This window comes from Mustela erminea, chromosome 9, assembly GCF_009829155.1.
Source record: "Mustela erminea isolate mMusErm1 chromosome 9, mMusErm1.Pri, whole genome shotgun sequence".
NCBI lineage: Eukaryota > Metazoa > Chordata > Mammalia > Carnivora > Mustelidae > Mustela > Mustela erminea.
The window spans coordinates 46,295,385-46,321,935 of NC_045622.1; the positions used below are offsets into that span (position 1 = coordinate 46,295,385).

The 26,551-nt window shown below is 37.5% G+C and overlaps 1 protein-coding gene across 12 annotated transcripts in view; it reads left to right on the top strand.

The window, feature by feature from the left end:
• The window catches only part of DLG2 (discs large MAGUK scaffold protein 2), a 2,075,147-nt gene that overhangs the window by 1,312,201 nt on the left and 736,395 nt on the right, over nt 1-26,551 (top strand). For 2 of the 12 annotated variants that reach the window (XM_032356660.1, XM_032356662.1), the window contains exon 1: nt 26,254-26,406. The exons of 9 other annotated variants lie outside the window; for them this stretch is intronic. In XM_032356660.1, coding sequence (XP_032212551.1) covers nt 26,302-26,406 — 105 coding nt within the window. In that variant the 5' untranslated portion in view covers nt 26,254-26,301. Of the gene's footprint in view, nt 1-26,253; nt 26,407-26,551 lie in introns of those variants that run through there. One more of the 12 variants, XM_032356667.1, reaches the window with a different exon arrangement.

Genomic DNA, 26,551 nt, shown 5'->3' on the forward strand with positions numbered 1-26,551 from the left:
CAGCTCATCGTTAGCTCGCAAAACCTATACTTAACATGGTGTCTTGCATCATTAGCATTTTACTTTGCATTGTGGTTTGTTTCCTTCCCGTTCTGCTGATGAGAGAGTGAGAGATTTATTGTATGCCCAGCTCAGAGTCCAAGTCACGATGCTAGTTGTCCAATTATCTTTGTGATAATTCTTTTAGTATCATTATTAAGTCATACATTTGGACCCAGACTCCTCAACTGGATCCCAGGCTGTGGAGAGGAGAGACCTCATCATCTAAACCTTGATGTCTAGCTGGGTACCGTACATGATTTACCTATACATCGTACCCCAGTTATGAGTACTTAACCTTATGTTCCACTAAGCTGAATTCCATTAGAGCGCAACCTATTCACCTTTGTTTCTCCAGAACCCAATAGTTCAACAAAGTGTTCTTGGTTTCTGAATGAAGATTAGCACAGGACCTTGTATATAAAGTACTTAAGTAGTTTTAAATTTCTTTTTAATTATTATTATTTTTTAAAGATTTTTTATTTCTTTATTTAGCAGAGAGATCACAAATATGCAGAGAGGCAGGCAGAGAGAGAGAGGGTGGAGAGAAGCAGGCTCCCTGCTGAGCAGAGAGCCTGATGTTGGGCTTGATCCCAGGACCCTGAGATCATGACCTGAGCTGAAGGCAGAGGCTTAACCCACTGAGCCTCCCAGGTGCCCGCTTTTTAATTATTATTATTACTAATATGTATGTGCCTTAAGGTCAAGAGTGACATTTTACCCTTGTAGTAGCTCTCTTTAATAATAGAATATAATAAAAAGTTAACAATCATTTATTGGTTTGTTTTTAGTTTGACTCAGATTCTTACTCTATTGTGGTGCTATTGAAATATCGGAATCAGTGTTCAGAAATTAGGTTCTACATTCAAGTGGGTCATGGTGTTCAATGATGAAAGGTACAGTACTGTACTTTGAGAGGACAACCAGAGAAAAAAATTGATTCTGCACAGTTTCATTGTCCAATTTAGGAGCCACTTGTTCTCTAGAAGACTGAAATAATGTCATGAAATATTATTTTATAATTCGTTTCTGTACAATCTATTGTAGACTGCATGACCTTCTTTATCCATCATTTTCATCGTTAAATATAAGTACTCAGATTACTGTAGTTGGCACCACCACATTAAAAACCCATAATTGAAGACCTTTGTACTTTATTCTGATAGGCTGTGCTCTTCAGCTAGTGGTCAACAGTGATTGTTATCTTTTTTCAGAAGTACTGTTTTGTTTAAAAATTGTTAACTTTAAGACTATGTAAATAATTCTTAGGATTTTATTACACTTTAGAATGATTAATAAATATATCTGCAGGGGGAGGTGGGAGAGGGAGACGCAGACTCCCTGCTCAGCAGGGCTCGATCCTAGGACCCTGGGATCGTGATCTGAGCTGGAGGCAGATGCTTAACCCACTGAGCCACCCAAGCACCCCTGTACCTGGGCTTTTGATTTCACATTTCTCATAGAGATATATTTTCAGGAAAGAAATCACTGAGTCAATTATGCAACTTTTTAAAAGCTCATAGTATTTACGTAGTCATTCAGTTGATTTTTATTCAGTAATTAATGATTGAATAGTTCCCATATGCCAAAACACTGTGTTAATCAATGGGAATACAAAGGAGAACAAGAGAGACAGAATCCTACTCCACACAGCTTAGAGTTAATTGCCAAAGTGCTTCTAAGAAGACTTTACAAATATACAGTCCTTCCATCTCAGGAGTGTATGAATAAGCCTTTCTTCCTGTACTCTTGATGGTTTTATCATTGTAAAAAAGAGTTCATGAATTTGGTAAGCTAAAAAATTGCATGCCATTGCTATTGTAATTTGTTTTTATTTGTTAATGAAGAGGAGTTACTTTTTATGTGATTGTAGCCAATTGTGATACTGTTAAGGAATTGTCTAGAATACCTAGCATAATGATAATATCCAGTTGGCTATTTAATATAGGTTTCATTTGTTGATTGGGTGGATGGATGTGTAAATGGATGGATGGATGGGTGGCTAGAGGGGTGGAAGAAAAGAAGGAAGGAAGGAAGGAAGGAAGGGGAAGAAGGAAGGAAGGGCATACAAATAGGTGAGTAATTCCTGCTTATAAGTCTTGGTGAGAGAAATTTCTGCCTATCCTAAATATAGCAGAGTAGTTCTTTAACCACCTTTGTGAGTGATACCCCTGTCTCTCCTGTCACTATAACTCCTTTCCTTAAGTCTGTTCTCTGGAAGGAAAAGAGCTGAACGCTCTTTTTCTCACACTGACGTAGGTGAGCAAGATTGAATTGAGTGACAGATGAAAAGGTAATTAGTACAACAGGCAGACTTAGGCTATCTGACTGTGTCGATCGAGGGTGTGCTGAGGAATGCAATGTGGGCACTAAATTGACACTCAGGGAACCCGAAGAGGAAAAGTGATCTAATGGATGAGATGAGGAAAAGAAACATTCTGGAAATATCCTGCCTATCTTACAATTTGGTATATAGACATATTCAAGGATGATTTGAGGTCCACATGTCTTAAAATGCAGGCAGGCTGCCCCTAAAACTCAAAACCATATCTTAAAATGATTCTATGAAATGTTATCCTATAAAAACAAACTACTACTGTGCTGATGCCAGAATTAAATTTATAAATGAGATAATTCTATAGACTCCTCTTATCATGGCTGGACACTCCCTGGCTGTCCTAAACAAAATGTGAAGCCGATCTATCTATGATGTGAGGGTGACTGTCTTTTCAGCACAGGAGAGAACATCATTCGGAAAGGACCTAATTGAAAGGTGATGGCTAAATAGGTTGAGGACTGTAAGTAAATTAAGGACAGAAACTCTTCTGAGTTTATTAAAGAGCCCAGTATAATTGGTACTTCCTTGTAGACTTAAAATTATTACTTTCCTAATAATGAAGGCAAAAAAGAATGGGTAATGATTGATATTATGATCCCTTTCATTTTTGGGGCAGTTCACACAGAGTCTTCAGCCTGTTTTTTTGTTTGTTTGTTTGTTTCTTATGCCCTGTGCCGCTCTCAACCCTGTTCTACAATTCAGTCCATTTACCATGCCAGAAAACCAGGGAGTCATCAACACCATCACCATCACCTTCCCCCTCCCAGGGCCCTCACTTATTAACTGATGAAAGCTAATACAGAATTGCATCTCAGAGTGTCCCAACAATCTTCCCTTTTTATATCCTCTCTCTTGACTCTAAAGTATAGATGTACATTATCATTAACATAAGCTATTTGCAGTAGCCACTGGTCTCCCAGACGCCTTCCATCCATTCCAAATGTTTTTGTTGCCAGATTTATCTTAACACTCCGTTCTATTCATATCACTCACTGATTTAAATGACTTAGCAAATTCAAATCATTTAAAGTAGTGCTTCGCTTTAAGAGTACTCTGACTTCTAGAGAAGGCAGGTATGTCTGGAAATATTAATGGATGGTCAGTGTTGGATGTTAAATAGTTGTTTATTTTTTAGTAGAAGATTGTTCAAAGCCCTTGGGGTTTTACATCTTTCCAAGGCAGGTAAATTAGGTGCAACGCTGCCTAAATGTGTGTGATGAAATATTTACCAGCATTTCATGAGTCACAAGCTTCCAAACACTAGTTTACAAAATAAAACTTCACTTTCCTAGCAGAGCATTCAAGATGGTCTAGATTTTGGGCTCAACCTGCTCTACAACCCCATCTCCAGCCACTCCTCTTTTATCTGGTAACAACCAAACTCTTGTGTCCTAGTTCCCTGAAGCCACAGTGCAGTCTCCTGACAAATCTTTCCCCATGCCCCCCCCCTTTATTATGACTCTCCCTGTTCCTGTGTTTGATAGCATCACATCCATTATTCAAGGATCATCTCAAACATTATCTTCTTTATTTTTTTATTTTTTTTTTTAAGATTTTATTTGTTTATTTGACAGACAGAGATCACAAGTAGGCAGAGAGGCAGGCGGGGGTGGGGGGGCAGGGAGCAGGCTCCCTGCTGAGCAGAAAGCCCGATGTGGGGTTGTTTAACAAGTAAACAAATACATAAGATTACTTCAGAGAGTGACATATGACTAAAATAAACTAGAGCAGTCTGGTATGGAGGATAGGTTGATGAAAGAGGTGTTTCTTTGGATAAGACACTAGAGTAAGGGAAGGCTCTAATGAAGAGGAGACCCCTGAGTTGATATTTGAAGGATGAAAGATGAAAAGGAGACAGTCTTTATAACAAACTTCAGATGATGTTACAAATTTAAGAATAGCATGTTCGAGGAGTCTAGGGTAGCAACAAGTTTGATATGTTTGTGCAACAGAGAAAGGTTAATATAGAAAAGAGAGGAATGGAGAGTGGAGAGATAGGTAAGTCCAAGTCATATAGGCTTTGAAGACTATAGGAGGGAGTCTTAATTTTATTCAAAATTCAATAAGAAGCCATTGGACATGACACAATCTTAATGTACATAGTAAGGATGAGCTGTGGGGAGGCGATAATGGCTGGAGGGAACCTATTTAGAATATCCTGTAGCAGTGTGTGTTTCCAAGGGAGGGATAATGCTGTCTGAACTTCAGTAGCAGCAATGGTGATGATGGTGATCCACTGTATGGATTGAGGTTATATTCTGGATGTAGAACAATAAGATGGATTAAATAGTGTGGGTTTCTTTGTGGTAAAATATGACAAAATGAAGCAGATAAGAAAAATGGAAGAAGTGAAAGATAATTTCCAGTTATTGGATTTCTCTCCTTGGAGTCAAAGCATCTTTGGAATTCGTTAATTATTTGAACTCAAATGGTTACACTCTTTCCCACCTAGTGTGACCCTGATTGGTAGACATTCCTTGTCTCTGAGAGTTCCCTTTTTCTTTGCTTCCCTTCTTGACCCATAGTATCTTTTCCAAACTTTGGATTGATACAGTTTTTTCCTTAGGGAGAATAATATTTTCAACCATCCTGCTATCCTGAGTGTTCTTGCATTTCTCTTAGGTATCCTTGAATGACTGAGCTTTGGTATTATAAGGGCAATTATAATTTACTTCATTTTTAAGCTGGATATTGGAAGGGTATCTTGATAAAATCCCCAGAAACTGAGCACAAGGCAGTAGGTCAGGACTTCTCAAATATGTGATGCTGACCCTCCCCTTCCTTTGTAGCTCTGGCATTGACCCTTCCCTCTACAACTTTCATGAAAAAGGTATTTGTAATATGGTGTTTAAATACATTGAGTGACTGATGATCTTTACCTAGGAAAGTCACTAGATAAAGAGAGTTTGGGTGGGATGCTAAGAAGGAAATAATCACTTGACTTTACTGAAAATTATCTTTATTATTATTATTATTATTATTATTTAGAGCATATCGTTCAAGTGTATGGTCTCTTCTTTCTCTCTCCATCCATATCTTTTCAACTGAACTATGAAATCTTGAGTATATCCCTGGAACACCATTCATTAAATTCATTAGAAATTACGCGCAAAATGAAGGAAAGATGGTGTAAGAAATTGAGTCCATCTAAAATGGGATCTAGTCTCAATTTCTTAAAATTAAGCTTCAAGTAAAAAAAGAGTACCACAGGTACATGTCCATTGTTCTTTCGAATCTTTTATTTTAAGATTTGATACCTTCTTTTGCTAATTAAATTCCAAGGGGATTTTTGGAAAATAAACAAGCATTTTTCTAAGAGTTATTCTTCTTTTAAACTTCAATTTGATATTGAGGCAGTAATGGGTAAGTTGTATTTTTTATGAATAAACCAGCCACTAGGAACAGATACTCCCTTTATACATTCCACACCAATTGACTAAATTGATGTTGAAATTGATAAATCATATTTTGTAGAATCTGAAAATGTCCTCTTATCATGTGATGGCTGTGGGTAACATGTCAGCAGTTTGGTATAATATCCATTATCCCATCACTAAAATTACCATATTGTTGACCCCATTTTAGCATTAGCCTTGACAGAGTGCATGAAGAGTTTCCTAAGCAGTTCTTTGTTGCAAATCAGTCTGTAACTGTATATTGCAAGGATCATGGCTTAATCTTTGCCTCAGCAGAAATCACATAGTGCCAGTCTGTTCAGTGATCTGTCTCTCCCAACTTGGACTCATGCTTAAATCTCACAACTCAGAGGAGAGTGAGTGAGTGTGCTCCAGCAGAAAGATGCAAAACTAGAAATCAGGAAATTTACCTGAGCTAACTCTGGATTCTGAATCACCTAAGCCAAGTCTCAGAATCTTAGTGCATGTCAGCTGGAGGAAGCTAGACTACATGAAAAACATCATTCATATGTCTCGCTGTGTTGACCCTGATTGATTCATGATGGCTGAATGGACAGTGATGCTAAGAAAGATGGTGAGGCTACATCAGAACTGCTTAGAAAAGAGCAGAGTGAAAATTAGCACAGTTGGCCATGAATAAGAAAGAAAAAAGTGGCAGCCTAGAGCTGTCATTTCTTTTATAACCCTGGCATTCAAAGATCCTGTGTACTTTATGTGAATGGCGTAACTATAATAAATTATAATAATAGCTATCACTTATGAAACATTTCTTATATACTATCTTAATTTAACTTACCCTTCAAAAAGGATGGGGATATGGGTCATCCTTCCCCTGCTTTACAGATGAGCGAATGGACTTTAGAAGCAGAGGACCAGATTTATGTTTGGGGTTTAGGTCTGACCGCAAAATGTCACTCCTTTCATTGTGCTGTACTAATTCTTATGTTAGCCTAAATTTGTTGATGTTGACTTGATTTATGAGAAGTTGATGAGTATTAAGTGATCAAAAAACTAAACTTATTTAGGTCACAATAGGACTCAAAAAATAACTGATTATGGTTGTGACTTCTGCAAATATAGTAGGTTTGGGAATGATGTAGGAAAAATACAGTTTTATAAATAATTTGCTTACAGCTCTTTTGGGAATTCTATTTAAATATTTATTTATTTATTTATTTATTTATTTATTTTCTTAAGACTTCATCATTTTGTAATATGGATAAATGTGTGAAAAACTAGAATGGGAAAACTTTCTAACTTCCTTTGAATTTTGAAAGGACAATTGATGGCTTAAGGGTAATGCCCTCTCCCACGCTCAGAGTCCATTGTGGCTGCTGCAGTTTTCCACCCAAGAGACAAATCTGTTGCTTAATTAACACAATGGAGAACATCCAATAAGTTCTTAATAAATACTTGCTGAATAAAGAAATACAGCATTGCATCCCTAAGTTTTATTTCTCATTTCTGCAATAGGGAACAAAGGATATTCTTCAAAGAGCTAGCTCAATTTTACCTTTTTAATGTATGCATGATAGCTTTAAGACATAAACCCATACTATTTAGTTAATTCAAAGCAAAGTGCTTGTTTAGCAAGATAAACACAGACCAGATTATGGACGATTAGGTAGGTAGCTGTGATTTCCAGTCCTGTTCTCTATTAGAAATTCCCTCCTATTGGGTACAGCTTACATCACGAGATGAATTATATCAAAATTATCTTTCCTGTACCCTTTATGACCTAACCTGCTATATGGGTACTGTTATGTGCGTATTCTTTTCCTGGTGGTGGTAATGATGACACAAGAGGCTTGTATGCTCCTTCCCCCTACCCCCTCCCGGAACATGTAGCTATTGCGTGATAGGAGAAATTTGGCTTGTCTTTCAGACAATGGTTTTTAAATTAGGTGTGATTATTTCTGATGAGTTCTAGATTGTCCACATAATCATCTCTTCATTTTAGCAACAGCTGAGCTTAGCTCCTCTTACTGGAACACTCCTTACAGATATTCCTCAACTGACAATGGGACTAAGTCCTGATAAACCCACTGTAAGTCGAAAATATCAAAATTGGAAAAGGCATTTAATACCTCTAACCTACGGAGCATTATAGCATAGCCTCCCCTACCTTCAATATGCTCAGAACACTTAGGTTAGTTAGATGGCAAAACCATCGAACACAAAGGCTACTTTGTAATAAAATGTTAAATGTGTCATGTAATTTGTTGAGTACTGTACTGAAAGTGAAAAACGGCATGATTGTGTGTCTGCAGAATGGTTGTAAGTGTCTTGCTTGTCTACCTTCATGATCCCAGGGCTGGTGGGGATCCTGTTTGCCATGCTGCCCAGTAGCATAAGAGGGGCTCATCCAACATATCGGTAGCCCTGGAGAAGATCAAAATTTAAAGTACAGTGTTTACTGAAAGTGTATCACTTTCACTCTTTTGTAAAGTCAAAAAAACCATAAGACAAACCGTCTGAGTTAGGGACAGTCTGCATATGCAACTTTTTTGCCCTGTGGCCTTTATGATATTTTAAAACTACAATTTCAAGTAAGGTATATTGGCCTTCTGTCTTACATTTCTTAGATTCTAGGAGAATTTAGAGCTCGATATTGGATTGATGACTAAATCTTCCCACAAAGATATTACCTGGACTATTGGAACAGTGTTTAAATTGGCTTTCTGCCTCCAATGCACCACAAAATTCATCCACCTCAAGCTGCCAGAATATTCCAGGACCCCTTCCTCCCACAGAATGCCTTTTCATACCTTTCCTGCTTCAAGCCCTTCAATGGCTATACACAGCTTATGGGGTATAGTCCAAATCCCTTAGGATAACAGAAAAGTCCTACCCCACCCCAAACTCACTGACCAGCCTAGAACCTTAAAACCAGTTTCTCCTCCTTTCCCCGTCCCAAGTGTATTATCATCCTGGAGAAAAAACGGGTTGAATTTTGAGTACACTATGCACTTACTTATTTCTAAATTCTCACTCTCTATCAAGTCTAAGGACCTCAATAAATAATGACTTTTTTTTTTAATCTTAAAACTAAAACCAGATTGGATAGAGGTGTCAGATTCTGATAGAGATTTAAAAAAAAATCAGATTTATACTGATAAAAGCTACATTGGACGAAATGGCTATGGTAGACAGTCAAATGGGCTTGCTGATATCTTGAACTAGATTTACTCCCCACCCCAAACTGCCAGCTTCTGCAGAGGCAGAGCCTGGCTTGCTAAGCTTATCTTACAGTGAAAAGAGATTGCAAAGCTCAGACTAGCTGGTAGGCTCCCAAGAGGAAAGAGTGAGCTGAGCATGCCCAGTTTCTTTCTTCAAACTTACCCAGCATAAAACTTTCTTCTTCTGAGGATGGGGTAAAAGATGCACAGATGCATTTCACTGGAGAAGTTGTCTCTACTCTAAACCGTAGGAGTGCCTCATGTGTTTTGATTCTGAGCCTGGGAAATCCTTTCCTTCCTTGTTCTTCTGCAGAATTCTGGCCACCCTGCACATGCAGCTTCAGTGGCATTTCTTTTTGTCCAGACTTTTCCTTGGTCTACTTACTCCTCACCCTCCCCGTGACCCCCAACTAATTTGCTGCTGTTTTCCATTACACTCCATATTCCTTCTATCATAGTGTATGAGGTCAGTTTCATGAAATGATTAGCCAGCTGTGATATCCTCGAGGGTAAGAGCAGTACTGTGCTTCACAATACCTAATAAGGAGTTTAGAAACTTGTGGGCACTTAATAGATTCGATGTTTTCTAAAATACTTTAGGAAAAGGAAACTGAGATTCCTGGGTGGCTCAGTCTGTTGAACATCCCACTCTTGATTTCAGCTCAGTTCACAATTTCAAGGTTGTGAGATTGAGCCCTGCGTCCGGCCCTGCACTGGGCATGGAGTCTACTTAAGATTCTCTCTCTCCTTTTGCTCTTCCCCACCTTCTCTAAGAAAATAAATAAATAAGGAAAGAAAGAAGGAAAGAAAGAAAGAAAGAAAGAAAGAAAGAAAGAAAGAAAGAAAGAAAGAAAGAAGAAAGAAGAAAAGCAAAGCAAGGAAAAGAAAAAGAAGAAAAAAAGGAAACTAAGTGAAGATAACTTACTTCAATGACTGCCTCCTAGGTACTACGAACTAGGTTATACATGTAGCCATAGCCTCCTCTAACCTGAACAATGACCATGAAAGAGTAAAGATACTATTCCCATTTTACAGATTAAGAGAAGGGTTCATAGATGTTTGCTTAAATATCTGTAGAATTGATATTTAAGCCCAAGTTCACCTGTTGTTCTTAGATGGACCTTTGTATCTCCCAGATCTTTGGGTCATCTCTAGATTTTTTAGATTATAAATCAAAGATAAACGTCATTGGGTCATTACATGAGGAGAAACCTCACACTTAAATATGTTTTAGCCTTGTTTAATAAGTTTTTAAATAGGTAAATGGGGACTATAAGTTCAGAGGCTAGCATTTTAACACTGACTTTTTAATGTTTTCAATGAAAGGACCATATGTCCCATATTATTTAGGATGTATAATGTAAATTATACTACACAGGAATGGATAGCCAAGAAGTCAGACCACATGTCAGTCAAGATATTGAAAGATTCATGCATTGACTGTTTAGTCTAATTTGGCAATATTCATTCTTTTTTCCCTGACTTTACTCATTCTGCATTATCTTGACCATAATTTTTACCTTCACCTTATGTCTGATTGGGTTTATTTCTTTAATTTCATCTATTTTAACTCACCCACCTGACTTCCCATAATTTTAGTCAATGTTTAGTTGTATATGATAAAATCTACCTCATCTTCAAAAAACTCAGAATAAATTATAAGGATTTTTGATATTCTCCTGACACATCCACTAAGCTGGTTGTTCACAAACTTTTTAAAATGATGAAACAGTAATAACATATACACTGAATGCTAACTGTGCCAAGTATCCTGCTAAGTGCTATGTATGCATTCTTTCTAGAAATCTTCACAACTATTTGGGTAAAGTCACTCAGTCTTTCCCGTTTTTAGATGAGACAACAAAACTTCAGAGAGGATTTAAGCAACTTACCCATGACAACACCGAGAGAGTAGCAGTGATAGCATTCAAGCCTTTGCTGATTCACTCTCAAACCTTGCATTTTTACCACTATGTACCAAAAGCATAATTTCCCACTTTCTGGAAGCTAAGCATTGTCTTTGGAGAGCAAAAGAATTGATTTTCAAATTGTCTCTACAATTATCAAGCTTGGAGAGCTTAGATACATTACACGGTCTCTCTACCATTTCCTTTGCTTGTCTGGTCTGTAGACAACATGCCCATCTCATGGGGTCCTTTATTAAAAGACCTAGTACATAAGGGGCTTAGTGCTGTACCTGGTATTTGGTCGATGTCCAATAAAGGCTAAATGCCTTTTTCTTTCCCTTACACAGAAAAATAATGACCCCTTCGTATTTCCAAATCTTTTCTATATCTTTTATTTGAGCCCCCAAGATCCCTGTCATAACAGGGATTATTGCCTCTGTTTTACAACAGAAGATAAAGGTTCAGAAATGTCACCAAGCTGAGTTTCAGCCACACACGCCTTGTAAGGAGCAGAGCAAGGGCTCCATGCTTCTCACTCCTTTTTTACGCCCAAGTATTTACTTCTCAGGAAGAAAAAGACAGAAAGCAGAGGATGTCAACAAAATCTAAAAGACCCTTCTAAGAAAATACATTCTGGAAAAAAAAATATTTGATCAATATTCTATCCCTCCTTTCCCTGAGAGGCAAAAATGAAGAAGTAATTCTGTCAGGAAGGAAGAGTAGAATCTATTAGGAAGATTGCCCCTTTGCTCAGTGAAGGCCGTGATCTGAGTTGACATCTAATTGTATTTGCTTATTTCAGAGCTGCAGATACTGAGCCTTTAGTGAGGACTGTTTTGCAATAGGTTAGAAGCTGCACTGAGTATTACCAGAATGAGTCGGCTTCATTCCTGAGAGTAATCCTTCTGGTCCTGACTAATGGACCATTATAACATGCATTGCTGTCTTAGGGATCTGGTTACTACTCCCTCTGGCAAAAGGCACCTGAAAAGAGACTTTCTTCCTTTTATCACCACACAGTCCCCTAAAATACTTAAAACACATAGCAAGAGTTAGAAATAGATGATGCAACCTGCTGTTAATCGTACAATTTGCATTTAGGCTTTTGGAACTATTCCCCACCCCGTTCTCGTGATGCAGGTGAGACAATCATATGGAGACGGATTACGTCCCATACTCATCTAGGGTCCTCACCTCCCTTCTCCTCTCGGAATTGGGAGGTTTGGGGATAACATTAAAAGATTGTTTGTCAGTCTGGATCTTGGGGTAAAGCCTCACCTATTTAGAAGGATAACGTGTTCTGGCTCTCTCTCTGGACCTGGACCCATAAAGTTTCCTTTTACTCGTACTAAGAGACCAAGTGACCCACATGCCCCATAGCTGGGAGGCAGAACCCATTTTTCTCTCTCCATGGCACAAAAAGCGCAAATCACAATTACTTATTTGATCTCCCACTATTGGTGTTCTGGTGGGGTTTTTCTGCATTGAAAAACATAGGTCAGTAATGGCCAAGATTTGGTTGATTCTTGTAATTGTCCCTCATTCTCTCACAATACCTCAGGCCAATATTAATTCCAAGTTCGTGGCTTTACTGTAGAAGTAGTATTACCTAATGACTATGCTTTTATCTGCCATTTCTGAAAGGGAGACTCTTTTGTTATGTTTGAAAGAATTTAAAAATGAGGAACCCAAGGTTTAACTTTTTAATTAGATGTAATGATTAGAAAATTTTCATCACAGCAGTTTTCCTTTCATTATAAAAGGAAAATTGACAGATTTTGTTCAGTTAGTGTTCACCGAAATGTTTTTTACAGGAGATTATTACTGAGTGAAGGGATATAAAAAGCATATGCTTTTTTATATTTTTATGGGGAGAGACCCCTGATTGAAAGGAATTATGAAGCCCACAAAACAGTATATTTCTGTGCCTTAGTAATATTTAATCTCAGTGCATTAGAAAAGCTTCACCCCAGTATAAATGTTTGTGATCTCTGTGTGAAGTGACCTTTGATCACACCAGCACAGTTCAGTGAAATCAAATTTGCAAGGCTTATTATGGTGGAATCCATTATTTGTGCTAATGGCCAGTCTTTCAACTTTGGAATACTTCACATGTCACTGTCTTGGCTTCATAGTGTAATTTCAAATGACTTAGTTTAATTTGGGGTTTGCTATTGATACATTAACATTCTATGTGCAACTTCATTTTGGGCGAATAGGCCTGGAGTTCATGAGCACTAGGATAAATGCTTTTGATCACTCTGAGACTGGAGTTTAGCTTTTGTTCTAGCCCAGAACAACCTGACTTTTGAAAATAAAGCCTAGCTGAACTCCATGCATCTGTGGTACGTACCTCTGAGTCATTTAACAAATGACTATGAATTTTCTTTGAATAATACTCTATCCTCTCAGCTCTTTATTACCTAAAGCTGCCCACCAGAAGTTTATTCCCCTCACCTCAGAGGCCTTCTCTATTTTCTCCTTCCTGGTAGCATTAATATTAATGATAATGATAATAACATTGCTAATACATTTACATTTGTTGTTATTTACTTAGCATTCTAATGTGCAAAGAAATGGTAAGTAATCCATTCAGTCTTCACAGTAGGCCTGCAAGTTTACAAACATTACTATTAATTATTATTATTCCCAGTTTACACAGGAGAAAGCGGAGACGTGGTAAGGTTAACTAAATTTCCCAAATTCACACAGTACATAGTTAATGGAGCAGACGCACCAAACCATTCAACTTCCTGCAGCAAGACTTTCTGTTAATTGTTGTTGTTCCCTGCCTACCAGCTTGGCTAGAATCAAGAACTCTCTCCCCTTTCCTCCCTCCCTTCCTGCCTGCCTTTCTCCCCTTTCTCCCCTTTCTTTTCTTTCTTCTAGCTATCTATTTTTATATCAAACTCCATTCCTTTTGCTTTTTCATCTCGTGCTTGCCCCTTCCCTGCCCTAATAATCTGGGCTCGTCTCTCCCTAGCTCTCACCTGATCCCAGTCTTTTCATCACTGTACTTGGAAGCCTCAGAGTCATCAGGGATGCCATCCTCTCCTTCCATGTGAAATAGACCAATAAGCTATTTCTTCGGGGGTGAGTGTGTGTGTGTGTGTGTGTGTGTGTAAGAGAGGGAGAGCTGGAGGGGAGGGAGGGAGAGAGGGAGGTGGGGAGGGAGAGAGAGGCAAAGGAGAGAGAAACAGAAAGGAAAGGGATGGAGGAGGCAACAGGGAAAGGCAGCAAGAGAGACAGAGAGTCTTATTCAAGCACCGAGTAAAATATGTAGTTGGTCCCCGGAGGAGACCTGCTGATGAGGAGGAAGGAAAAGGGAGGTCAGACTCTCAGGGAGCTTCATTGTAGGGCTATTTTGATATTTTGAGTTGAGACAGAAATGGATCTATGACAATTCTATGATGTTAACTGTGCAAGAGTATCCCTAAAGCCACCAGCTAGACCCGGCCCTACCACTGTCTAACTGCATAATTCCAGTCATCTGGGTCTCAGCTTCCTGTCTGTAAAGTGGATAAAGCCATCCGAGACTCATTCGGATTTTTTAAGAATTGATGAGATACGTACACAATGATGAAAATACAGTGGCGATTAGGTTCTCAAGGTGCTTACAAACTAGTGAGATAATAAACATAAGACATATGGATAGAACTTTGTGCTACATAAAAACAGAAATAGGTATAATTGAAGAAAGTTATTAGCTACTGATTGTTTATTGAGCATTATTTCTTGCTGGTCGCATGAACTCACTATTCAATCCTCACGATGACCATATAACATATGTGCCATTATCAAACCTATTTTATAGATGAGGAAACTGAAGACCAGGGTGTAGAGAAACGTGATCAAGTTCACATAATTAAAAAAAGAGTCCAAGATCTTGTACCCTGAACCATGCTCACTGCTTTGGTGTAGAGATAAGAAAGTATAGGCATTACTTGCAGAGGAAAAAGTCCTTCAACCTCCAGCTCTGTGCTGCCAGTAGGGAAGTTGGAACATCACAAAGCCCACCAACACAGCTCCTCTCCTCAGTGACAGCTTTACCTCTGGACAGTGTGCCCTGTCCTCTTCCTCATGGGCCAGCCACACATAGGTCATTCAAAAAAAAAAAAAAAAATGAGTAACAATGCTGTAGGGATCTTGCCTGTCAAACCTTTGGAAAACAAAGATGTAATAGGCATGCTGAAGGTGCCATTAACTTTTATTTCTGTTTCCAATTGAGATGCTTCTGCCTGGCCATACTTAGGCAGCATGGAAATAAATGATAACTTTAATCGGGCATCCTTATAAGTTCTTTCATGTTCTAGTTCTGCAATGCCTACATTAAAATCAGATTATCCCCACCTGTCATGTGACTGCTTCTTTCCAGACTTTTTACTAGAGTGGACCACAGGGCTAAGAATACCATAAAAGCAAATTCACTCAGGGGAATTATTGATTTTTTTTTCTGTCTTGCATTCCTATTTCAACATGAAAAGCCCTAACGCCTCCCTCCTATATTTCATATGTTGTACGTTTTCAAAAGCATCAGAGTGCAGCATTACTGGAAGCCACTATGAGGCCCTGAGCACCTCAGACCTTGAAATGCAGTTAGGTATTTTCTACTGTTGCATAGACTGCAAAGACAAAATGCTTTGGGAAACTTCGAAGGGAGGGACGGAAAGCCATCTCAGAAGGTAAGAACATGGTGATGGCAATCAAATTAATATAGGCTATCAAAAAGACCTGAGCATGGAAATCCAAGTTCAAGTCTTACATCTTCCATTTATTGCTGGTGTGATCCCTGTGCCTATCATTTAGCCATTCCCTGTGTCTGTTAGCTCAGTTTAGAAATGGGAGTGTTACTTGTGTCTGCACATACTCCATCTGGTTTTTGTGATAGTCAAATCCATTCATTTATTTAACAATGTTCAGTGAGCACCTATCTCATGCTAGACAGTGTGTACATACAGTTGATACAATGATAAACAGAAGGACTCTTTTCAGTCCATAAGGGGGTCCTTCAGTGAGAAGTCCAGCAAAAATCTAAAAGTCACAAAGAGATTTATAAACTTGATTCCATGAAAAGCTATGACAAGATGTCCTGATAGGGTCAGGAGCAGTGGGGTTCTCAACTAGACAGATTTGCATCCCCCCAGGGGACATTTGGCAATGTCTGGAGATCTATTTGGGTGTTACTACTGGGGGAAGGGAGTGTTACCGGCATCTAGCAAGTAGGGGACAGAGAAGCTGCTGGGCCTCCTACAGTGCACAGTGGGACTGAGATTTGAAAGCTAAGTGGGAGAGAATTCTGGAGAAGAGGTGGGAGAATATTTGAGGCAAAGTAACATTTGCATAGGAACTGACATGACAATGAGCTCCATCATATCCTACGTACTGGAAGCAGCCCTGTGGGGCTGCAGCACAGAGAGGGGAGAAAGGGCACCTGATGACATCGGTGACAGGCAAGGTTAGAGCCAGTCAGGCCTGGGGTCGTAATAAAGTGGATATTGGGGGTTCCTGCGATGAATGCATGTAGCTTAAACAACCAAATGGACGGAGCTGGGATTTACTGGATAAGGAAATGAAAGCAACACAGATTTGAGGGGGCGGAAGGAGAATAAGAGCTCAGATCTGGAATGCAGTAAGTCTGAGATGTCTGTGAGATACTTGGGTGGAGATGACCAGCAGGCAGCAGAATATGCAGTTCAGGAGAGGTATCTGGGCCAAGAATATAAATGAGGAAGCCATTGATGTACTAACTTTTTTTTTTTTAACCTAAGCTCTAGGCCCAACATGGGCCTTGAACTCACAACCCCAAGATTGAGTTGCTTGCTCTACCTACTTAGCCAGCCAGGTACCCCTAATGTAGTCGCATTTATTTATTTATATTTATTTATTTATTTTACTTAAAAAATTTATTGTATTATGTTAATTACCATACAGTACATCATTAGTTTTTGTTTTTTTGTTTTTTTTTTCTGCAAAGAAGACATCCAGATGGCCAACAGACACATGAAAAAGTGCTCCATATCACTCGGCATCAGGGAAATACAAATCAAAACCACAATGAGATATCACCTCACACCAGTCAGAATGGCTAAAATAAACAAGTCAGGAAATGACAGATGCTGGCGAGGATGCGGAGAAAGGGGAACCCTCCTACACTGTTGGTGGGAATGCAAGCTGGTGTAGCCACTCTGGAAAACAGCATGGAGGTTCCTCAAAATGTTGAAAATAGAACTGCCCTATGACCCAGCAATTAGTTTTTGATGTAGTGTTCCAAGATTCATTGTTTACGTACAACACCCAGGGCTCCATGCAGCATGTGCCCTCCTTAACACCCACCACCAGGCTCACCCATCCCACCCCCAAAACCCTCAGTTTGTTTCTCGGAGTCCACAGTCTCTCATGGTTTGTTTCCCTCTCCAATTTCCCCCACTTCATTTTTCCTTTCTTTCTTCTAATGTCCTCCATGCTATTCCCAGTGTTCTACAAGTAAGTGAAACCATATGATAATTGACACTCTCTACTTGACTTATTTCACTCAGCATAATCTCCTCCAGTCCCCTCCATCTTGATGCGAAAGTTGTATTTATATGAGTGAATAGAGAGAGGGTAAAAAGTAAAGGGGAAGAGACTTCCTAGCTGTGAATGTGCTTTGTCAGCAAATTTGTTCTCTATAAATATAAGGATTTCGTGTCATCATCAACATTAAGGGCAATACTTTTCACGTCTCTTCACTTGTTTAACAAACCATTGCCAGTCCTCATTATATGCTATATGCTATATGCTATTGCTGTGTGCAAGGGCCTAGGAATAAACAGATGAATAAGAATGGCACTTGCCCTCAAAAAGAGTCAAGAAAGCAAGTGGAGGAAGGATCTTAAACTCTTAATACTGACCTATCAATGAGTTCATGTAGCTTTCCTTCTGTCAGGAGAGTCTAGAGAAGAGGTGAGGGATCTGGAAAGAGAAAAAGATGAGGAAACAAATTTGATCTGCTTCATAGTTCTGTCCAGGTGAACCCTGCCCTCAGTCCCACCCTGAGGGTTAATGAGCTGTGATCTAGTATTCGATAGAACTATGGTCAAAGGAGACCTAGTGTCCTGTTTGTTCCACTCAGCTTCTTTGGGATCACTTGCTTTCTCTCCCTTAAAGTACTGGACTTGAGTTTTCAAAGATCAGCAGAGAGTAGGGAATAGTACTCTATGACCATGATTTCCATCTCAACGCCTCTGAAGTACAACTGACTAACAAACTGAATATATAGCACACTTCTCTGCTGTATGAATTTTTATATACTACTGTCCATTTCATGCCCTCTGGAACCCTGAAGCATGCAGGAAAAGTCCATTTGCCCTTTTACTCTGGTACAGTCATGTGAGTCTTGCCCCATCAAAAAAGACATGTCATTCCCTCTTACATAATGCAAAAATGGGATACCTGTGAATTTTTGATAATAAGAACGATGGCCAAATTCACCATATATCTTTGAAAATACAAAAGAACATGGTAAATATACCAACATATGCTTTCTGAAGTTTTAGTATGCTTTCATCTAGTTTAGGGTTCGTTAGTAATACTATCAAGCAAACACAGAAAGAGCCCATCCTATCCCAGGCACTGTGCTGAGTGAACATTTGCTTCTCTTCTCTGAAACTATAGTTTAGTGGGGAACATAGAAGGAAAAAGTGAATAGGGGTGCCTGGTGGCTCAGCCAGTTAAGCATCTGATACTTGATTTTGGTCTCAGAGTTGTGAGATCAAGCCCTGAATCAGGCTCCACACTAGGCATGGAGCCTGCTTAAGATTCTCTCTTCCCCTCAGGCCCTCCCCCCTTAAATAATTAAACAAGAAGATAAATAAATAAACAGGGAATAAACAAATATATATATTTTTTATTTTTTATTTTTTATTTTTTATAAACATATATTTTTATCCCCAGGGGTACAGGTCTGTGAATCACCAGGTTTACACACTTCACACAAATATATTTTAAATTAAGATGGGAATGGTGCTGAAGCATCAGGTTTCAGGGAGAAAGAGCATTAGGAAGATACATACTTCAGACTATGGTGTGGTGGTAGTCAGGGAAGGTGAATCTGCAATTACCTAAATATTTCTTGATCACTGGTCAGATGTAGTCAACAGGAATGAATTTATTGTAGATCTTACTTACTACCTACTTATTATTTCTTACTTACTAAATATAAGAATAAATTAAAATGAAATTTATTAACTTCATAAACACTAATGATAGGGCTTACTGTGTACCTGGTTCTGCTCCAAATATTTACAAATATTAACTCACTCAATCCTAAAAGTACTGTTATAATCTCCATTTTATAAATGAGAAACTGAAACAAAAAAAATCAAGTAATTGTCCAAGGTGACATAGCTGGTAAGTGGTGAAGCAAGTTACGTTAGTGAGTGTAGTATCTTCATGGGGATGTGAAGGATGCTGCAAGGGAAAGTAGTTTTTAGGAAGGAAAACCGTAAATTTCTATTCTTACAATCTTAATATCAGTTATAATGTCACTGTTACAATGATGTAAGCTCTGAACTTTAAATGTGACAGGGAAGCCAGAAATTTTAAGATGGAGGATCCTACTCTTTAGAGAGCTTACTGTCTTACTAGAGAAAGATTATCAGCAGGCGTGACATAATACATAATTCAAAATTACATGGGATATCTTTGCTAAATTTAAGGTCATATCTTTTAGTGCTTATTTTGGGAGGAAAATGGGATTACTAAGGATTAAAATATATTCACATATCACTGAATTACAGCTCTGAAAGACAGAAGATATAGTTGAATTTAAGCTTTTCATTTTATAAATGAATAATTGAAGCTTGTCAAAGCAAAATAACCAAACCAAGATCTTACAGCTAATTAAGGCAAGAATCATAACCAAGAGTAACACCCCTGGATATGAAATCTCAGCCCTTTTTCCCTGGTTAAATTATCCATATATTTTGTTTTCCTTCCTACTAGAAAATCATTGCTTTCTAATCCTGTCCCCTTCTGTGGGAGGTGGATCAAACTGTAGTTTAACGTTAAATGGTGACAGATTGTCACATGGGATAAAACCCAAGAGAGTGAGACTTTCTGCTGGTTTTTCTAGCAACTTTAAAAGAATTTTTTAAAAAATAGCTTCAGTGGGGTATAATTAATATCCAATTATTTGAAGATATTTAAGACATACATCTTGATAACTTTTGACTTATGAAACCATCCATTCAAGTTAACGAATGTATCCATCACCCTCAAAACTTTCCTCCTGCCCCCTTGTAATCTCTCCGTCCGTCTCCTTCCCCCCACCTTCCTCACCTCCTCATCCCAGGTTCTCCTTTCTGTCACTGTAGGTTAGTTTGCATTTTCTAGAATTTTATGTAAATGGGATTAAACAATATGTACTCCTTCTGTCTTCTTGGATTTAGCATGACTCTTGAAATTCATTCACGTGTTGTATGTACCAATAGTTCGTTTGTTTTTATTCATCTGTTACAATTTGTTTATCCATTCATTTGTTGTTTCAGTGTTTCGGTATTACTAATGAAGCTGCTACAAATATTTGTGTACAAGTCTTTGAATGGACACAAGCTTTCATTTCTCTTGGGTAAATACCTAGGAGTAGAATAGTTTAATTGTATGGTAGGTGTATGTTTAACTTAAAACAAAAATAAACAACGACAAAAATCACTGTACTGTTTCCAGAGAATTTGCTCTATCCTCGTTCCCACCAGCAATGTATGAGAGTTCCAGTCTGCCACATCTTCATTAGCCCTAGGGATAGTCTGGCTTTTTTTTTTTTTAATATTAGCCATTCTAGTAGGAATATAATGGTATCTCATTGTAGTTTTAGTTTTTGACATTGAGAAATGACATTGCTCATCTTTTTACATGCTTATTGGATACATGTGTATTTTCATTGTTGAAGTGTCTGTTAAAATATTTTGCTTATTTTTAATTGTCTTGTTTCTTTCCTTATTATGGAGTTTTGAGAGTTCTTTATGTGTTTTAGAAACAAATCCTTTATTAGATATATGGTCTGTAAGTTTTGCTTCCATTCTATGGCTCGTCTTGTCCTTATCGTACCAGTGTTTTTTGAAGAACAGAAATTCTGAAATTTGATGATGTCCAGTTTATCAGTTCATTCTTTTATGGTTGTGCTTTCATTATTGTACCTAACCTAAAGCCACAAATATTTTCTTCTACTTATTTTTTGATTAATTAGGTTTTACATATAGGTCTATAATCTAATTTGAGTTAATTTTTAAAGATAGGCATACATCAAAATTCTCAATTTTGTGTATAGATATTCAATTTGTTCCACATTATTTGTTGAAAAGATGACCTTTTCCCCACTGAATTCTCTTTGCACTTTTATTGAATATCAGTTGTTTAAATGTGTGGGTCAGTTCCTGGAGTCTCTATTCTGTTCGTTGATATACTTATTTATCTCCGTGCCAATGCCGCATTGCTTTAATTACCTTAAGTTTACAAGACCAGAAAACAAGTAGTACTTTTCCTCAAATTGTATTTTTCCTTCTCAGAGTTGTTTTGTCTATTATATATTCTTTGAATTTCTATATAATTTTAGGATAAGCTTGGCAGATTCTCCAGGACAAACAAATAAGCAAACATACAAATAACATTGCTGAGTTTTTGATTGGGATTATGTTGCATTGAATCTATAAATCAATTTTCAGAATATGATATCTTAACAATATTGAGTATTCTTACCCAGAAACATGGTGTATCTCTGCATTTATATGTCTATAATATCTTGTATTCTGAAATTTTTCTGAAGTTATTTATCAATGCTAAAGTTTGTTTTAGATTCCATGCAATTTTCTACGTAGACAGTTATGCCATATGGAAAGAAAGACGTTTTTATTTCCACCTTTGAATTTTTATTTCTTGACCTGTGCACTATCTAGAACCTCCCAGATAATGCTGAATAGAAGTAGTAAGAAAAAACATCCTTATCTTGTCCTGAGATTTTTTTTTTTTAAGCCAGGAATGGATATTGAATTTTTTATGTTTTTCTTGCCCCTACTGAGATGATTGTATGTTTGTTTGTTTGCGTTAAAAGAATATCATAGATTGTATTGAATTGTTTTCAAAGGCTAAACCTATTTGGTCATGATGCATAACTTTTTATATGTTGCCAGATTCAATATGCTAAAATTTTATTTAGAATTTTTGCATATATATATAAAAATTCATGAGGGCACATGGGTATTTGCTTTTGCTGGTAATATCTTCATCTGGTTTGGAACCAGGGTAATCTGGCCCCCCCAAAACAAGTTGGAATTCATTCTTTCATCTTCATTTCTCTGAAAGAGTTTGTATAAATTATTATTTCTTCCTTAAATGCTTGATAGAATTCATCAGCGAAGGCATCTGGGCCTGAAGTTTCTTGGTTATAGGTTTTTAATTACAAATTAAATATCTTCAATAGATACATGGAATGACTATTTATGTTACTTACCTTTCTTGAGTGAGTTTTGGCAGTATATATCTCTCAAGGAATTCATCCATTTCATCCAAGGTGTCAAATTTGTTGACATAAAGTTGTTTATGAGATTTTCTTATTGACCTTTTCATAGCTATAAGAACTGTAGTGATTCTACTACCTCTCTCATTCATGATTTTGATAATTTATTTTTCTCTTTTATCCCTCATTAATCTTATGAGAGTATTATCAATTTTATTATCAAAGAACTAGGTGTTAGTTTTATTGATTTTCTTTACTTTCTCTTCTGATCCTTTTTATTTCCTTTCTTTTTTTTTTTTTTTTTAGGTTGCTATATTTTTTCTAGTTGTGAGGAGGGCAAACTGAGATCATTAATTTGAGATCTTTTTTTCCTTTAAATGTAAGTGTTTAGTGCTTTATATGTAGTCTTAATTCTGTCTTTAAGGGTATCCAACAAATTTTGATATGTTGTGGTCTTATTTTCATTCACTTCAAAATACATACTGATTTCTTTTTTTATTTTTTATTTTATTTTTTCCTTCGGCCAGTGAGTTATTTATAAGTGATGGGGTTTTTTGTTGTTTTTGTGTGTGTGTGGGTTTCTTGTTTTGTTTTGTTTTGTTCTTTTTCTGTTTTGGTTTCCAAATATTTTGGGGCTTTCCAGAGATTGTTTTACTTTGATTTCTAACATGATTTCACTGTGGTCAGTGAATTTCTTTGACCTGACTCCCTTTAGATTGATCAAAACTTGAGTATAGAAATTGAGACATACAGAAAGTACTTCTAAACATTCTAAGGCCTATAATCTAATTTAGGGTATGGCAGTGTATTTAGATATGATAGACATATAGTTTAGTGACTGTGTTTAACAGAAAATGGTCGTCATTACATATCAGGCATTGTGCTCTTAGGATGAAAATAAGTACACTGTACTTTGTGAGCGGGGGCAAATGCACATTGAAGAGTAGTTGAAAAGAAACAGTCTTGAAATATATTTATCATTGCATTCTTTGTTGCCAGCACAGTGCTGAGCACATAGTAGAGCTCAATAAATGTTTGTGATCTAAGCCAAGTTGAGCCAAGTCACATATTTGATCAGGTAAGATTCATGTTGTACTCCATTTGGAAGTTGAAAGTAATAGATCACAGAACTTACAACAGTGATTGAGCATGAGTATAAATCATGTTATAGGTACTTAATAAAAACGAACTCATTAAGTAAGTAATATGACCTAAATAAGCAAGCCACCTAAAGCCTCCAAAAGTATACCAATGCACTACTTCAAAAGTGGGGAATAAATAAATGGAAATTACCCCTTCGTGAGGTTTAAGAAGAATTTCACTGAGTTAAAGCACATTGATGCTCTGAAAAATTGGTTAGAGCTAAGACTGGTTAGCATTAGGAATAGGAAGCTACTGAGTATGCATTTAAGAGCAGCTTTGGCTCTGGTATAAATCTTACTATTAAGCTCTTTTAGTCTCATGTTCCTTCCAAACCAACTCCAATGGACTCCAATTTCCCACTTTGCTTTTGTTCTACTTTTCCTTCCCCAGGAATGTCCCCTGTCTATCCCTGCATATCCAAATTTTACCCTAACTTCAAGATCTAACAAAGTGCTGACTCTTCCATGAAGATGCCCTAATTTCCCCCAATGGATGTATTTTTTTCCCCTTTTTTATTGTTTCGTGAATAGTTTATGCTATCTCTTTTATGGCACTAACCATGTTCTAACTTGGCTTTTTGTTATTTGTGTCATGTATCCTCCCTTTAATTAGACTTTAAGCTCCTGAAAGGCAGATTCAGCTTCTAATATATCCATTTGTCCATAGCACAATCAAAAAGTGTAGCACATGAGAGGTGCTTAATATGTTTGTTGGATCAATGAATGAATGATTCTAAGGTCATTTTTTTGTGTAGAGTTCCTACATGTAGACTGCAGATTATCTATCCTTTTTTCTAAAAAGTAAAGAAAGGATGATCTTTTGGGACATGTTGCTTAAATGAAAGAATGAAGGGATCTGATGAACAAGAGGCAGAGGAAGTACACGGTAGGACCGATGATCCAGCTGGGTCTGAAATCATGGTGAATATTGACTCAAGGGATTCAGAAAGGAGTGGCTGGAATTTTGGAGGCTAACTTACCAACTTTATGTTTTCTTGTTATTTGCTAAGAAATACAGAACATTTACTAGTGAAAGAATATTTTCTGGAAGTTGTGGGCTGGCTGGTCGACAGTGCATGAGGAAGAAGCATGTGGCTGGGGCAGATGGGGGAGTCTAAGGGCAGGAATGAAGGCAGAGGAGGGACTGTGGGTGTGAGCTGAACAGAAGAACATCATGAATGAGCAAAAGAGAAGGAAGGTTGGTTGAATTGATATTGAAAAACAAACTAATGGCAATAGCCTTGTGGTGGGTCTTCCCGAGATATTCAGGAATATCTTTATATTCCTATGTATTCCTAAATAATCTTCCTACAAATTAGTCCAGGTGAAACTTTGGAAGATCAATTCTACTTCCAATTCTTTCAATAAAAATTGAAAAATAATTGAGATAAAAGGCCCTCAGCCTTTGAGATTTTCACACCACAAGGTCATTATCATGAACTAATCTGCCATCGCCAAGACAGAAATGCAGAAAAACTAGGTAACCCAAATCATGCACCTCTTCCAAAAATAATACAGCAAAAATCCTTCATTTATGTCGTCAAACTGTTTCCTCTAACTTGTACCTTGTTTTGTACTCCCTAGATTTTCTAGGTTAATTAAAAGTACAACTTAAATTTTTTTTTTATGTTATGTATTGCCCTTAGTTTACCCCCTTACCTCTAGAAATGCTGGAATATATGTTCTCCTTGTTGGCTATGTAACGATCTGAGTATAGATTCTTCTGAAACTTCTGAGAACTCAGCACATTCTCTTAAGGTGCATTACCCCCTACTGAGCAATCCACAGAGACTAGAAGGGGCAAGTAGAGACTCACTTTACTCTGTGAGCTCCTGTCTTAGGTGAAAGAACATTTGGGATATGTCACTATATTCTGTCATCCAGATTTTATTTAGTGCCTTGGACTAGCCTTTTTGATGTTAAAGTGTGTAACCAATTTCTCTGGAATTAACATGTTCCGATTCCGTGCAGACTACTTTCTAGTCCCAAGACTATTTAAAGGCTCGATTCTCCTGACGTTAATGCTGAGAATTCTTCTTAGAATGATAAAATAAATGTGACTTTTCTCTAATACATAAAGCAACAGAAAGGTTTTCTCGTGGCTTTTAAATTTCAAGATAAATAATTGACTGCCTCCTATACCTAAGAACCTTCTGTCTAGTCTTGACGGATACTTTCAGATACACAACTCTGTAGTTAATATACGTGGTAATTCTCCATAGATAAAAAGGTCATGTGTAGATCTTAACTAAAGTGAGAAAAGAGTTGGACATATTAAATAACACTGTGAGAATAAATGTATATAATTGGATATCTCACATAGCAGACAAGTGTAGACACCTGCACATGTACATATGTGTGTGTACGTAATCCACTCCCATCAATTTTAATACTTTTCACAAGCTACTCAAATTCTACCTTCATGGCCTGCCACCCAAATCTTCTGGTAGAAATATTTTTTCACATCTCTTTCCCTCCTACTTCTTTCCCCCCACACACTTATGGTATGTGCAGTTTCGCCAGACCCGTGTGAAGACAGGGGAACATTGATGGGATTGCTTTTCACAAGTGTGGGAACGAAAATCCTTCCCAATGAAAACATCTGTCTCTGTTCAAGTCATGCCCAGTTATCCCCCAAAAGAAATGTTCTGATTAACTTTTTTTTAAAGTCTTAAGATAGCAGTTTGTGTAGCAGATCTAATTAAGAAGTTTATGTAACAGATCTGCAGGGTTTTTTCCTTCTTCAACTGGGTTCTTTGAGCTCAGTTTGAGTGTTACTAGCTTTCGCTATGCAACGGCCAAGTGCTTCCCGGGCTGAAAATTATCAGCTTTTGTGGGATACTATTGCTTCCTTAAAACAATGTGAACAGGCTATGCAACATGCATTCATTCCGGTAAGGAAAATTTCCTTTTATTCTCCTAAATATTTTTTTTCTTTTTCTTTTTCTTTTTCCTTTTATGGCTGTAGATAAGTGGCATGTATTATATGCATTTAAAGATGTGGTATCTTCTCTGTAGCTCTTGTTTGGGGTAAATATA